At 39.3% G+C, this 13,941-nt stretch overlaps 2 protein-coding genes and 1 long non-coding RNA gene across 3 annotated transcripts; 1 reads left to right on the forward strand and 2 right to left on the reverse strand.

Annotated features, from left to right (window-relative positions):
* Positions 1 to 664: 664 nt before the first annotated feature.
* On the reverse strand, positions 665 to 1,744 carry LOC129319233 (heavy metal-associated isoprenylated plant protein 47-like). The gene is made up of 3 exons (XM_054964234.1): positions 1,594 to 1,744; positions 1,395 to 1,473; positions 665 to 1,326 (listed from the first exon to the last, which is right to left on the reverse strand). Exons 1-3 carry the CDS (start codon positions 1,597 to 1,599, stop codon positions 818 to 820), a joined length of 594 nt encoding a protein of 197 aa, XP_054820209.1. The 5' UTR covers positions 1,600 to 1,744; the 3' UTR covers positions 665 to 817.
* Positions 1,745 to 7,180: 5,436 nt separating this feature from the next.
* Positions 7,181 to 10,520, reverse strand: LOC129320004 (NEP1-interacting protein-like 2). Its single transcript, XM_054965134.1, has 4 exons — positions 9,766 to 10,520; positions 7,954 to 8,052; positions 7,676 to 7,822; positions 7,181 to 7,581 (listed from the first exon to the last, which is right to left on the reverse strand). The coding sequence occupies exons 1-4, from the start codon at positions 10,333 to 10,335 to the stop codon at positions 7,432 to 7,434; spliced, it is 966 nt and encodes a 321-aa protein (XP_054821109.1). The 5' UTR covers positions 10,336 to 10,520; the 3' UTR covers positions 7,181 to 7,431.
* A 273-nt stretch (positions 10,521 to 10,793) lies between these two features.
* LOC129320006 (uncharacterized) lies at positions 10,794 to 12,490 on the forward strand. The gene is made up of 2 exons (XR_008595593.1): positions 10,794 to 12,260; positions 12,387 to 12,490. It is a non-coding gene; the product is annotated as an uncharacterized LOC129320006 (long non-coding RNA).
* The last annotated feature ends 1,451 nt before the right edge of the window (positions 12,491 to 13,941 follow it).

Consider the following 13,941-nt stretch of genomic DNA (forward strand, 5'->3'; position numbering starts at 1 on the left):
AATTATCTTTTTAATTACCATCAACTATTTTGTAGCTAGTTGAAGGTTATTGATAATCACTTTACATATCCACATCTCTACTTGTGCGGTTGAGTAATTTCACTAATAATCGATTTATAATTACTCGGCCTCAACTGAAAACTTGATATTTATTCTAATGTGGGAGCGTTCTCCCAACAGAGTGTGTATGTGTAAATACTATTACAAACGATTCAAAGCCCCCCTAACTGAGGTCTCGAGAAGCCTTGCAAGCATGAGGATTTTGTTGCTGAACTATATTCACTTATTATAGTATTTGATTGGTCAACATGAAAACGGCAATCCAACCATCTTACGCATTTCTTTCTTCTATTCATTGTTTATACCAGTCTCTCCCCACCCACCCCAAAATTTTTTATATGTACTAGTGGGCAAGTCCTTGCATAAATGTAAATGATGACTAGGATTATAGTTTTAAGCACGAGTTTGATTAGAAAGTGACTTATCGTTGGATATACAGCCGTACGTGTTTATAATTAAAACGACACCATCATTATAATTAGAGCGTCTCTGATATATATTTGAACATAAAGAGACGACGTTAGTTTAATTTGTAAGCGGCCATTAAAGTAATTATGTGGACTGATGAGATTTGAATACTTAGAAATGCATGAAGAAGGGTGAAGATTGGGGCCCCTCAAGAACAGAAGAGAGAGAAGCTTTATTGAAGGGATCGAAATACAAACGAGGAACATGGCAAGAGTAGGGTATAGTACATCAGGAGAAAGAAACAGAGATGCAATATAATTAGTGGAAGTGGAAGGGGACAAAGGGTATCTCACTGGATGGAGCAAGAATCAGGTTGGGAATCATAAACGACACGGTAGCAAGGATATGGAGGCTTCACACAGCAAGAGGGACAGGAGATCCATGGAGGACACTGACCGTAGCAGACATTATAAGCACAGAAACCGTGGCACCTGTAGCTCCGGCATCTGGAGCAGGCCTTGCACCCACCGTCACACTTGTGGCTCTCGCACTTTGAGCAGGCCTTGCACCCACCGTCGCACCTGTGGCTCTCGCACTTGGAGCACGGCTCGCACCCTCCCTCGCACCTGTAGCTCTCGCACTTGGGGCACGCCTTGCACGGCACGATACAAACTGTACAGCATTTGGCCTTTTTGTCCTTTTCATCCTCCTTCTTTGCCTTCACCTCTTCCACCGTCAGCACCGTCACGCCCCGGAACTTCTTCTTCAGCATCTTCCCCAAGCAAACCGTGTCCACATCTTCTCCCGTCACCACCACTCGGTCTTTGCTGTCCCCTTCTATTGCCACCGAGCTCACACCTGCATATATACCATACCACTTCATCCACTTAATGTTCATGCTTGCCTATTGATTCACATGTATATACCTTTTATCATCGATGCTATTTTCAGCGCCTTGTTCCTGCAACTCTCGCACTCCATCACCACTTTTATTGTTACTTTTTGCTGCACCCATTCCCCAGTTTCAACATTAATATTGACAAAGTAGCCTCTTGATAAAATTCTACGCACGTAAAATACGAAAGTTTCAAGTAACTGATTGGTAGGCAAATAAATGGACCTCACCTTCATGTTTGTGACCCGAATGGCGACCTATATCCGTTGCTGGGAGGACTGAATTGACAATACCAGGCCGTTCTTGTGTCGTGCGCGCTTCTGGGCGCGTCTGTCGCCCTATATATAGCTAGGGGGAGAGTTTGCTCTTCTTTCTTGATGCACTACGAATACCAGGACTGGTGATAAATAATAGTTCACCGAAGGATTAAACAAGTTACATTGACCCGTACTGCCCGTTCTAACTAAGTTTCATGCTCTAAAAAATTAATTTCACCCAACAACTCATTACATGTATGTTATCAGGAGTGAAGCTGTGCATGGTAGAAGTATTGTGGAGTAATCCAGCGCAGCCGTTGACTTCTTACCCGCCACAGAGTCTCAGGCATCCGACTCCTCTGTAATTTTAGAAGATCGTGATTAATCTGCTGCTCAGCTAAATTCTGTGTCATTCGTCACGTCGCTGTTACGCTCTGCATTAAATTAAACAATGAAACCGAAAATTACGGACATCGAAGGCTGGCATCGTTCCGTTTTGTTGCTGTTGCCCAATTCATCTGTATGTACCCCACAGATGACACCCCTTTGAATAGTCAAAGTAAAACCAATTAATGTTATTCCCTAACCACTTGGCTGTCCCTTTCCGAAATATATATAAAGGTGCCAACCCTACCCCTTGTTTCATCGCTGCTTCCGTGATCTTATTCATTGAATCAACTTCCATTATCATATTTTCGTTACGTAAAATCTATAACACTACGACTAAACAGGCGGATCCATCTGTTTATCTGTTCATCCCGGCTACCATCACATTACTGTACATTTGTCCCCTTATTAATTAACTATAAAATGGAGAGGAAATTTAGATTTAATTTGCTAGAAGGAAGTCAATATGTGAGTGTGTGTGTGTGTGTGATTGAAGGGCAATAGCGATTCCGAATCAAGCTTGTCTTGATCAATTTATGTATATATTAGGAATCCAAGTTAAGTGGTGGGAGATTGACGTCCTTCAGAAAAGGACGCACCAGCCCCCCTGTGCTGACTGACTCACTTGCAACCAGTTTTGGAATATTGCACCAACGGGGCTTATGAGGCTTAAAATATCTGTTGGTTTTGAGTCATGGGAATTTTCAAAATAGCGATCCACATATCTCCGATTGACCAGGAGTTGGTTTTTCACAGCCTTATTCTCGTGATTTACTGACATTTTTAATTTTAATGGTTCTCACTCGCATTGTAAATAATTAAGTCCTCGCCTGGCCTTGGTTAATTTTCTAATTATCATTTCCTATATCAAAATTTCAATGCGATCGTGGTATAAATTAAATAAATTGTACAAGTCAGTGCGCATTCAATTAACTTGTCTCTGTTTGGCCATTGTCGATCGGTTAGCAAAGCTCTCTCTCTCTCTCTCTCTCTCTCTCTCTCTCTCTCTCTCTCGTGTCAATCAAATAAATAGGTTGAGTCTTTTTTAATTATTTAAACAGGCCAGGTCTAGTTGTAAGTTTGACCCTAACATTTTTCCTAAACTAAACTAGATCGACAAATTGATCTTCGACGGTCTATTTCCGTGCACTCCCTTGCATTTCTATGAATTTTTTTTTTTGTCGGAATTGAAAGAAATATATTATGCTCAGGAAACAGGGGCAAAAAACAAAGGAGGATGGAAACGGGAAGGGCCGAAAATAGTATGGCTCGATCGCCTGGACTTCCGAGAATGAAAGTGGGCAATGATAAAAAGCCTCTACCTTTATTTTCTACAAAATACCATTTGTTTTTATAGTTACTCATTTCCAATAATTTTTATTACACACACATGTATGAGATGTGCATACTTTTTGTATTATCCATAAGAAAGTAGATATATCTAATAAATAGGAAACAAATCAATATGGAGCTGCTTGGCTCTGAGTAAGTGGAGGGCAAAGGAAATATGGAGTAAGTTAGGAGAGAAAAGCGAGGCAAGGTAAAAGCCTCCATACAAATAGTCTTGACTGGAATTGAGAAGAAACTAGAAGATGTGTGAGCTAGTGGTGAAAGTTGTAGAAGAAGGAAAGTTGAGCAGTGGCAGTGTTGAAATGCACAAGACGTTGAGCAACATAAAGCATGGCATCAACATACGCATCTCTAACTGTTGTCAGCAGATTCATGGACGGCAGGGAGCATCCAGGACTCGCGTTGAGCCTCTCATATGTTGCTCTCCTTCCCACCCTCTTCACCAATATGCTTCCACACACCCCAATCGGAACCACATGCCCTATCTCCATGTGTGCCCCCCCTGCTTAGCCTCTCTCTCTCTCTCTCTCTCTCTCTCTCTCTCTCTCTCTCTCTCTGTGCGTGTGGAGCAACCTAGCTAGCCTGTGTATATATACAATGATGATACTGGAATTTGGACAAAAGTAGGTGGATGCATGTGAGATTGACTATAACATGTACAGTGCAGAAGCACCGTGCAAGCATGCACCTTGCTACTGCTACTTAATGACAACACAAAAACAGATCGATGGTTGGTGTTTAACTGTCGTGCACCCTATGCCAAGGGATCCTTCCTGCATTTGGAGTTGGAGATCAGGTTAGATTGCTTTGCTTTTAGTTTCAGTCATTTTGATTCATTACTATCACCTAATTGCCTCTACCGCATTAAAGACTCCTCATATCGCTCACAATTAAACATTCTTGTTTTTGGAGACTCCCAACTAGCTAGTGGCATAAACTGTCATCAAGAATGAGGGCCACTACCACTGTAGAGAGAAACTCTCAAGTTACTTGTCCATACACATACTATATATAAGTTAGTTGTCACCTTTAATGCTTAAACGTGTCAAAGTAGTGTGTATCGTAACCTACACGACACCTGTGGTCTCTCCCTCACATCGATCACCATCATGCTTGCATGCATGATTTACCCCCACATATGCATTATGATAATACTCTGCTATAGTTGGTCTGCTGGGTTGTGTAATCATGAAGCTACGCCTACAACTCAAGTGATAACACCATTCGCGTTTGCATGTGGAAGCAGTGTATTCAACCAAAAAACGATAGATCAGGCGCTGCTCTAGAATTAGACAGCTTAAATTGTTTGGAGTGGTGTGAGGCTAGAAAGAATGGCACGCTCATCTTCTATGGAGAAGACAGTGACACCCAGATGAGTTGCAGAAGGAGAATGTTTCCGTAACTTGTAATCCTCACGCAACATATTTCTTTAGACAGGGACACTTGTTGAGGTAATGGCTTTTCTGTTTACAGTATTTTAAGTCTAGTAATTTTGTTTAACACAGACTCTCCGTGAATATGACATGACTTTAATTGGCAAGACTTGAATAAATATTTTCACGCCATTCCTATGTGTAAAATCATTTAACACAACAGAAATCAGAAGAAGAACAACCCATTCATGCAGATGTTTCCTGTAACATTCAAATGCAAATTAATTAATAGTGGGTCCTGAAACGGAAGTCGCCCATCATCTTCCAAGTCTCTTCCTCTTCCACCACTCCATGAATGTCCATAATAACTCCGCAATAATAGATTGTAACCCCGCAAATAATGAATAACTAAACCCCATAAGCCCCCCTCTTAAATGCTTTGATTTAGGACGAAAATAGCCCTTTCATTTTTTTGTATGAACCAATAATTTAAAAACCGGATCAAACCAGACAGTTAAACTATCAACTAAAACTATTAACAGCTTAGTTTATATCAAAAAATTATTTTTATGATTGAGCCGGATTAGATCGGAGTTGAGTCATTATTAAGTAGGAAATTGAAGTGGTTTTTAGAAAACCAAACGATTTTAAATATAACATTAAAAAAGCTTAAAAATTTTAAAAAACTTGAAAATTTTAAAAATTAAATCTTACTAAGAGCTAACTTTATTTTTGGACAATTTATATGTATAAAATATGATTTAAGACTATTTTGTTATAAAAATATTGACAAATATATATGTAAATGTAGATACTTTTAAATTTAATCATTTTTAATTTAATCAAGATTCACCTATATTTGATAAGTTATAAAATTATAATTTATAATATTATTAATTTACAGTTATTTTATGTCATTTTATTAACATATTATAGATTATTTTCTTGTATCTATTTTATATGTACATTTAATGTCATTTTTATTTATATTACCGATCCAACCACTAATATAACTGTTTAGACTATAAATAATTAAAAATTAAGAACCACTAACTTTTTAGTTTAACATCAAGTCTGGCATTTAAAATATTAATATAAATATTCAAGAATAAGAATTTGAATATTTTATAGAGTGAGAGTTTTTCCTCTAGTTTCTGTGCCAGGTCCTCATTGTTTTCAGAGACTCTCCCTGTTGTTGTGATCCGCAGTGTCCTTGATTTTTTTTTTTTCTTTTCTTCTAGGGGGGAGTTACCTAACACAAACGCAGTTTTTTTTTTTTTTTTTTGAATACACACAACGCAATATTACTCCTCCTGATCCCTCACCCACCCTTTTTTTTTTTAAAAAAATTATTTTGCTGATGCTTTCGAATCTTTTACGACTTTTATCCCACCCTCCACTTGGGTTCGTAGGAGTTCAGACTTAGAAACAAACCGTTCATGTTTATTGATTTTAGACATTTTCTAAAATTGGGTCTTTTTTCTTTTAATTTGCGCAATACAATTTCAAGTTATAAATGACCAAATTAAAATGATTCTAAGATTCAAATTAAATAACACAAATCCAAGCTTTAAAAGACATGACTATAATTTTTCTAAAGTCCCAATTGCAAATACAAAATTAAAACTTTCTTAATCCTTTACATCCCATTTGGTTACTAGAAAGAAATAAAATAAAATAAATTAAAAAAATTAACAAAGAAATGAATTAAATTACCTTTTCTTTTCATGATAAACATGATAAAACTCATTAATATATAATATAAGTGTAAGAATTGTGATACCTTTCAACAATCTTATGAATCATAATTTGTAATCTTATAAATTAAATTACCAATCTTTATAAATGTAATTTATTATTTCTTTTAATCATCCCATTTTTATTTTCATTTTTTAATTAATTCTAATAACTAAACAGGACTTTAGTTTACGAGAAAGAGGGGCAACACATTCAATGGTTAGACAGAAAGGGAGCTGTTTTTCAGCCTTTAGTTTTTTTCTTTTTATTCTCCCTTTCAAGAATTTGAAAAGCTTAAAAAAATTATATATAAAAACTAGCTTAAAAGCCAGCTCAAGTCTAAGTCTTTTTTTTTCCTCCCCTTATATTGGTCGGGCCTAGAAATCTTGAAAATGAGATAGTACAACAGGCCCGGCCCATATTTCTTGTTCTACTTGAGTGGCACACTTTTGGACAGACAAAAGAAAATGTCATCACATGAAATTGATAGATTTCTTGAGTAGCGACAGCGTGTAAAACCATTTAGCAGGCTTTCTATATGATCCAATTGATAGTTTCCCTAACAACCTTATATGGCCCAACCCAAAACAAAGTCTTCCGTCACCCTCCACAACCACAATGGAATTGGAAATGAAAGGAGGGTGAACAGGGATTATGGACGATGGATCTCAAACCTAAACAGATGAACCAGGGAAAGATATCAACAACAAAAATGAACCAGGGAATATGATAGTTCAATTACTAATTTCACCAAAAAGAGCAATTCACAACTCAATGAACAAAAAGGTTCGAGAGGTCCAATTATGAAACGATGCGTTCTCCGATCATAGAATGGGATGAAGATTGACGTCCAAAAAAGAAAAATCAAAATTCTAGCTTCTGTTGGAGATGAAATGCTATACAGAGGAAGCAGGCGTCCAAAAGCCAAAAAATTTATTTTTTATTTTTTTCCTAAAAAAATAATTCAGGATTTGGCTACTGAGTGACGACTAACAACTTCTTGCTTACACACTGGGCAACAATTTTTTTGCGCGAGCCATTGCCTTAAACACCGAAAGTGATAGTCGTGTTCACAACTCAGCCTTCCCACCTCATCATCAGCTTCGTATTCTTCCTGTCCACAGCAAGCAATGTGGATTTAACTATCAAAGCCTTGACACATTCATAAATGTAGAGCAATATCAGTAACATAATTCTACTAAGCTCACCTGACAAATGCTGCACTTGTTCTCAACTTGACTTTTTGAAGTCTTGTTAAACTTGGAAAGCTTAAATTTCCTAATGCAACGTCTAATCTCGTCTTCTTTAAGTCCAGTGTTCACACAACCAATTCTTTCACCAAGCTCCAGCAATTGCTGTCACACACAACGCCCGAGTTTTGGCACGCGTAAAGTCAGTATGCACATGGACGGCATGTAAATTGCCAACAGGAAATATTGCAAACAAGAAAAAACATCTGACAGTTTGACAGGAAAAAGAAACCAACCTCATAAGACATGTTATCAACATCGAGTCTCCAGTCTCTAAAGTGGTCGCGAGAATTCAATCTTCCCCCCATTAGCAGACTTCCTTGAAGCAGCATCATCTTCATTGGCCAGCACCAGCCAACACACACACACACACCCACCAGTCAAGGTTTTATAAGTTATAAACTTGAGGTATAACGAAACTATATGTATGTTCATTTCCGTCGTAGTATCTAATTCATGAATTCCTCATCCCCCTCCCCAATGCATATTGATCTAAAACTAGGGACAGGAAAAGACACAAAATACTAAGCCTAGCAACTTACTACTAGATCTTCTAATCGTCATCATAGCCCTCAGTCATGGCAGAATCTCCCCCATGTTAAAATTAGTCCGTTTTTTTTAAAAAAAAAAAAAGAAAGGAAAAGAAAAGAAAACAAAACAAAAGAAAAACCATAACACTCATCCTTCGTCAAACATTTATTAGTCGACTTTTAAGTAGGGCCGAACTGACTTCAGCAGGGTAAAACTGATCCTCACAATCACAAATGCATGAAGACACCAGAATTTAAAAGGTAACTTGAAATGGAACCTAAGGTTGAAACCAATAGTGTACAAGGATCCATATAAGTATTGTTTTCTTTGGTTTATCTAAACCCATTTCAAGACAAAGAATAATACTAGGTTTTATATTCTTAAAGCATTTTAGGAGGACTAAAACCGGGGAAAAAAAATGAATTGAGATTGTATCAGTTCTTGACTTTTATAGCAAGCTTCTAGAATAAGGCGCAGTAACAGCACGTGATACCGTGGTTTCAATTGCTCAACAAAAAATTCAACGGCAGACGATCATATGCCTAAACAAATAGCTTGTATAAGAATTACCCAAATCATAATCTAAGTTACGGAGAACCATATCGGATTAAAATCAAAAAGTTATTAGGAAATGATGGAAAAGCAGAGTGATCAATGTCCGCAACAGTAAAAAAGAAGGTAAAGAATGTAAGAGAGGGAACCAACCCCAGCAGAGTTATGAGAGGAAGGAAGTGGAACATGGCGATAGGATCCAGCAGTACCAAAAGACTCAGAGAGGCGCGCGAATCGCTGCCGATATTACGATGACGAAGTCGAAGCCACGTATAGGCTCCAATGCATTAGCGTATCAAATAAAACACTCTAGTTATATAATGACTGATAGGAGAGCGGACTTATCCACTTCAACTCCTCGATTAATTGCACTACTAATCCAGAACCAGTTTATCCGTGCGTGCCTAGGTTACGAAATGCGTGCACGCATTAGGGTTTAGGAGAGGAATGGTCATAACCCAAAAAAAAAATCAGTTCTTTAATCAGTAGGTGTCTTCTTATAACTATTCGCTATTCCGACGTCCACGAAAGTTTCAGTTAGAGAACTTAGTTACTTTACGAGACTATAAAAAATAATGTATAATTTTTTTAATTAAAAAAAGCTGACTATGAAATTGAAAGATCAGGCGTGGGGCCCACTGATATAGAATGATTCTCAAATTTGTCGTCTTTGGGCCTGCGGATGAAGTGAGAAATTAAATAACAAAGACCAGTCCTCTCCGTTTGCTGTATCGCCACAAGCATCCCAAATCAAGAAAGAAAATCATACCCGAGCGTAAAGCTTGATGACTACAGAAGATGAAATTTCCCAGTTACAAGATTAAACAAACAAGATCAAAATGGAAATTTTACATAAGCACCATATTGAAAGTAGGAGAATCACACAATCGGATCGAAAAAAAGACGTACCCGTTAACTTTAACAAAGATTGAAAAGGAGGAAGATAGAGAAATACGTCAGAATACCTCCCTGTGGCTGTGAGTCATGTTCTCCAAATCAGTCTTCCCTCTCGTAGGCCCATTCTTCCTTGCCACAACGCAATCCGCATGGGCAGCAACGTCCGCCGAAAATCCAATTCCAGGGCCACACCAAACATCTTGAGAATCAACGCAACCAACGGAACCAGAATTTGAACCTTCAAAGACGCCTTGACCGTTCACACTGTTCTTCGCACCACTCCTCCGGTGCTTCTCTTTTCTGGCTTTGGTTTGCTGCCAATCAGCCGATGTCCGAATGAGAGCGGGAAGCGATACCTGCCGCGAGGCGCCAGCAGTGCATCCGAATCCTCTTAAGGTTACCGCTGAGAAATTGGTCTTTTTCTTGTTGGTGTTGAGGTTGGGTCGTGCGGTTTCACCGCAAGCGTCGTGGGAGGAGGCAGAGAGGATAGAGGAAATGGTGGATTTGCAGCGAGTGGAGTGGGGCAGAGAAGGGATTTGTGGGTCGGGATTAGTTTGGGAAATGAGGTGCGAGAACTGGGTCCTGGGCCTCGTGCATTTGGAGTGCTGAGATTCCGAAGCCTCTGCTGCATCAGGCATGGTTTAGAGATTGAAGATGAAAGAAGAGAATGGATGGATGGATGGATGTGGTGAAAGTTTTCAAAAGAATGGGAACCGGAAGGGATTTTTTTTGTTTTGCCCGGGGGGGAGAGTTTGTGTGGTGGTGCTCTGTGGAATGTCTGCAGGAATTGTGAGGTCCACCGTGAGGGGAGGTGTTAATGGAAAGAAAAGACGGAAATCCATTCTGCTCTGCCTGTGGGTGAAGCTTGAAATGGGGAACAAAACAAGAAGCAAACAAAAGCGTCACGACAAGGTAGCACTGCGCGAAGTCAGAGTTTGGGTCTGATGAAAGAAGCAGACAGCATCTGAGGGTCCCACATCCTCATGATACCAAACTCTCCCCAGACGGCATCATAATTTTCCCTCGGAGAATGTCTTCCTATTTTATAAAGCACCCCCTGCGGATCAGCAAACACCGAAGGTCCACTCACTCTTGGCTCTCTACTTTCTTTGTTCTCTTCTCTTGCGGCCTCCATTCAACTTTACACTTTTTATTCTTGAGATTACTAATTTAAGTTTTTGACTTGTGACTAGATTTCCATGGTGTCCAGTTATTTAATTTTATATGGTTGATTTAGCTACCCATTATGTCACATCATTTAATGCTTACTTTTTCCGGTGATTATCAGTAGCGACTAGCGAGGAAAATAAAATCTGCTGAAATTACACCCTATCTGATTTCTTTATTAAAGCCCGATGGATTTACCATAAGAAAAGATGGGGATTTCATTATTAATTACCATTGTTTCTCAATAATTACCGAGAGTGGGGGCCTCTTGCCCGGCAACCAGCACTCATCAGATCCCCTTCTTCCAGCTCTTCTTGCATGGTCCACATTTTTACATTTTACTCTGCCTAAAATGAATGATTATTGTTTATACTTTATAGTACCCCACAACTCCTCCTATTAATTATTAATTTTAGGAATAGCTAGACCCTGAGCTCGGTGTGTAATCTAGGCCCCTTATTGCAGAAACCAGAGTCCTTCAACAAAATTGTGGCAAAGAATTCCTAGTTTATTGCTAACTGGGGTTCATCATCCTGTAACTCAAAGCCTTTAACTCCAGTATCTGATTTTGTTCTCTTGGTCGTGTAAAAAGTAGACTGAAAGCCATACATGTGGTGATGTGGAGTTTTGCTTCGCGTACCGTTGATTCCCAACTTGTTACTTGGAAAAGCATAGTCGCCTTGTTATGCAGTTATAGATAAGATCCCTTGATGATAAAAGGAAAAGAAAACTTTAAGCTATACTAGTAATTTTCTAAACTAGAAATTTGGCACCAATCAACTGAAAGTAGACTTGCTTAAAAACCTCCACTGGAAAGATTCCTTTGCAAACGTTCACAGCCACAGCGCAGAATCATATAGGTCGAGCGGCGTTGTCATCCTCCACAGATCTTGCAAGTGCTTCATCCCGTCTGCAGGAATCAACTCGTTGGATGTGTCTGATATTGAAAGATCAAAAATGGGAAGCGGACTGGTGCTTGGAGACAGAGAGAGCGTAAAACCACTCGGTGGAAGGCATGATTCCGGGAAAGCAGGGGCTTGTAATTTGATGTCTCCTCTGCAGGAAGGACCCAAATGCAAAGAAAAAATGATTGAATTCCTGTGCAGTTGTTGTTTGCTGTGCTTATGTTGCCCTCTATCTGTTGTCTGCTGCATCAAGCTCCCTTGCAAAATCTGTCATCAAGCGTTGCGGCGAGCGTGGCGGTGGGGTTTCAGCGGATCAAAACAGAGGAGTTCTGCAGATTATTCTTCGTTTTCTGACATTGATTCTGACGTCGCATTTGCAAAGGTTGAATCTGGTGTTTGCAAACACTGAACAGGCATATCCATTTTTGGATTCCCAGTAGGCTGCAGCTGCGTCATGCTGCATCAGAACCACGAATAACCCGATTCTTCAGGTTTTTTTTTTCTTCTATATTATTTGATCAGCAGTCATTTCACAAGGCATGTGAATGTTGTGGAATATCTGATATCATATCAGAAATATGCACCATGCTTATTTAATCTGGAATTTATTTTCGAAGGTTTGGTCTTGGCCTTGGGGGATTTGTTGAGCTCCTTGAATGTAGTGGTATCTTTAAGCCGTACCATATCCTTTTTGGTTTGATAGTAGAACATGGAATTTTAAGCATAAGCGTGATGTATTCAAGTAAATTTTCTTTTACTAACCCAATTATAAGAAAAGAGCATTTCGGTGGGAGATTTGTGACACGATGAAACTGAGGGCACAATATCTCACACTATGAACAGAGCCTTCTTTGTCAGAGTATTCGTTTGGATGCTCAAGCATGGGTACCCAAAAATGAAGGAAAAGACGACTTGCAGAAAAATACAACATGACAATCCAGAGTGACGTGAGAGGAGCGGCGGAAGGAAGGTAAATTGAGATCAAAATGTTGAATTGCAAGTCTCCAGCGGTATAAGTAACCCAGATCCCATAGCTATGGCTTTATATCACTTCAATTCTGTATTTTTCAATGGAAACATTCTCTCAGCACCTGAATTCCTTTTCGCTGACAGACATTCAAACATTGAAGTGATTCAATAGTAAAATTCAATCTTTTTGAAGGTTAAACTCTCCTGTATCAATTATCTAATCTCTAGTTGATAGGGCAAAGACAAAGAGTTTTTTAGCAGCAAGATTGGTGGGTGTGTGCGGATAATATCAACATAAAAGCATAAGCTATGACTGTTGGGAGCTAAAATGACCTGCAGCGTGCCAATTTATGGTGACAGTGGAATCTCTCGAAGGGCGAATCTAGTGAGACCAGAGATATGTTCTGTTGGAATTCGTGTTGCAATTGAACCGAAGAAGCTGAGCAACCTTTTGCTCCTATGGGTAGCCTCCAAGTAGTAATATAAATTATTTGTCTTAATGGATGGCTGCTGCTTGCCAACAAAAGATTAGAAGCAAAACAAAACACCACTACTGGGGTTTCCACTCACTCTGCAGACAGTTGTCTGGTCTTCCCGAAAACTTCTTGAGGTTATCGTGCTAGAGTCTTATTCTTCGTAATTAATAAAATGGATTATTTTATTTTTGTTCCTTATATGACTATGATTCTCTCCACTTCAGCTCCACAATGAGATTCCAGATTCGTGTGGAATTTCTTAGTAATGTCCCATTGAAGTCACATTGGTGAAGTATAGTTTATAAGTTAACTAGACACCCTCTTCTTACAAAGCGCCTTTTGAGGGTGTGTTCTACTTGAAGGGCTTGTGGTCGTAGCATTAGTACTCTCATTGAGAGTCTTCGTTCTTGGAAAGAGTTGCCTATGGAGGGGCTGACCATCTGAAGGTTGAGTAAAGCACCGTGGAGTGTGAGCCATCGTGGACGTTGGCTCTTGAAGGGTGGGCTATGTTATGAGCCCCACGTCGGGAGACCACATTGGTAGAGTGTGGTTTATAAGTCAGCTGGCACCCTCCCCTTAAAGAGCCTTTTGAGGATGAGTTCTATCAAGAAGGCTTGTAGTTGTGACATTGGTACTGTTGTTGAGAGTCGCCATTCGTGAAAAGCCCACGGAGGGGGTGACCGGCCAAAAGTTGAGTGAAGCATCATAGAACATGAGCCATCATGGA

This window comes from Prosopis cineraria, unplaced genomic scaffold (assembly GCF_029017545.1).
Source record: "Prosopis cineraria cultivar Desert tree isolate PC_DT_omini unplaced genomic scaffold, ASM2901754v1 PC9, whole genome shotgun sequence".
Lineage (NCBI taxonomy): Eukaryota > Viridiplantae > Streptophyta > Magnoliopsida > Fabales > Fabaceae > Prosopis > Prosopis cineraria.

Bases quoted from the DNA above. Each gene is read 5' to 3' on its own strand.
- LOC129319233 (XM_054964234.1), bottom strand. The intron at 1,327-1,394 runs GTATATACATGT...GTATATATGCAG, and splicing joins AATAGCATCGATGATAAAAG to GTGTGAGCTCGGTGGCAATA.
- LOC129320004 (XM_054965134.1), bottom strand. From the start codon at position 10,335: ATGCCTGATGCAGCAGAGGCTTCGGAATCTCAGCACTCCAAATGCACG. The intron at 7,823-7,953 runs GTTGGTTTCTTT...TGTGTGTGACAG, and splicing joins TTGATAACATGTCTTATGAG to CAATTGCTGGAGCTTGGTGA. The intron at 7,582-7,675 runs GTGAGCTTAGTA...TGCTGTGGACAG, and splicing joins ACAAGTGCAGCATTTGTCAG to GAAGAATACGAAGCTGATGA.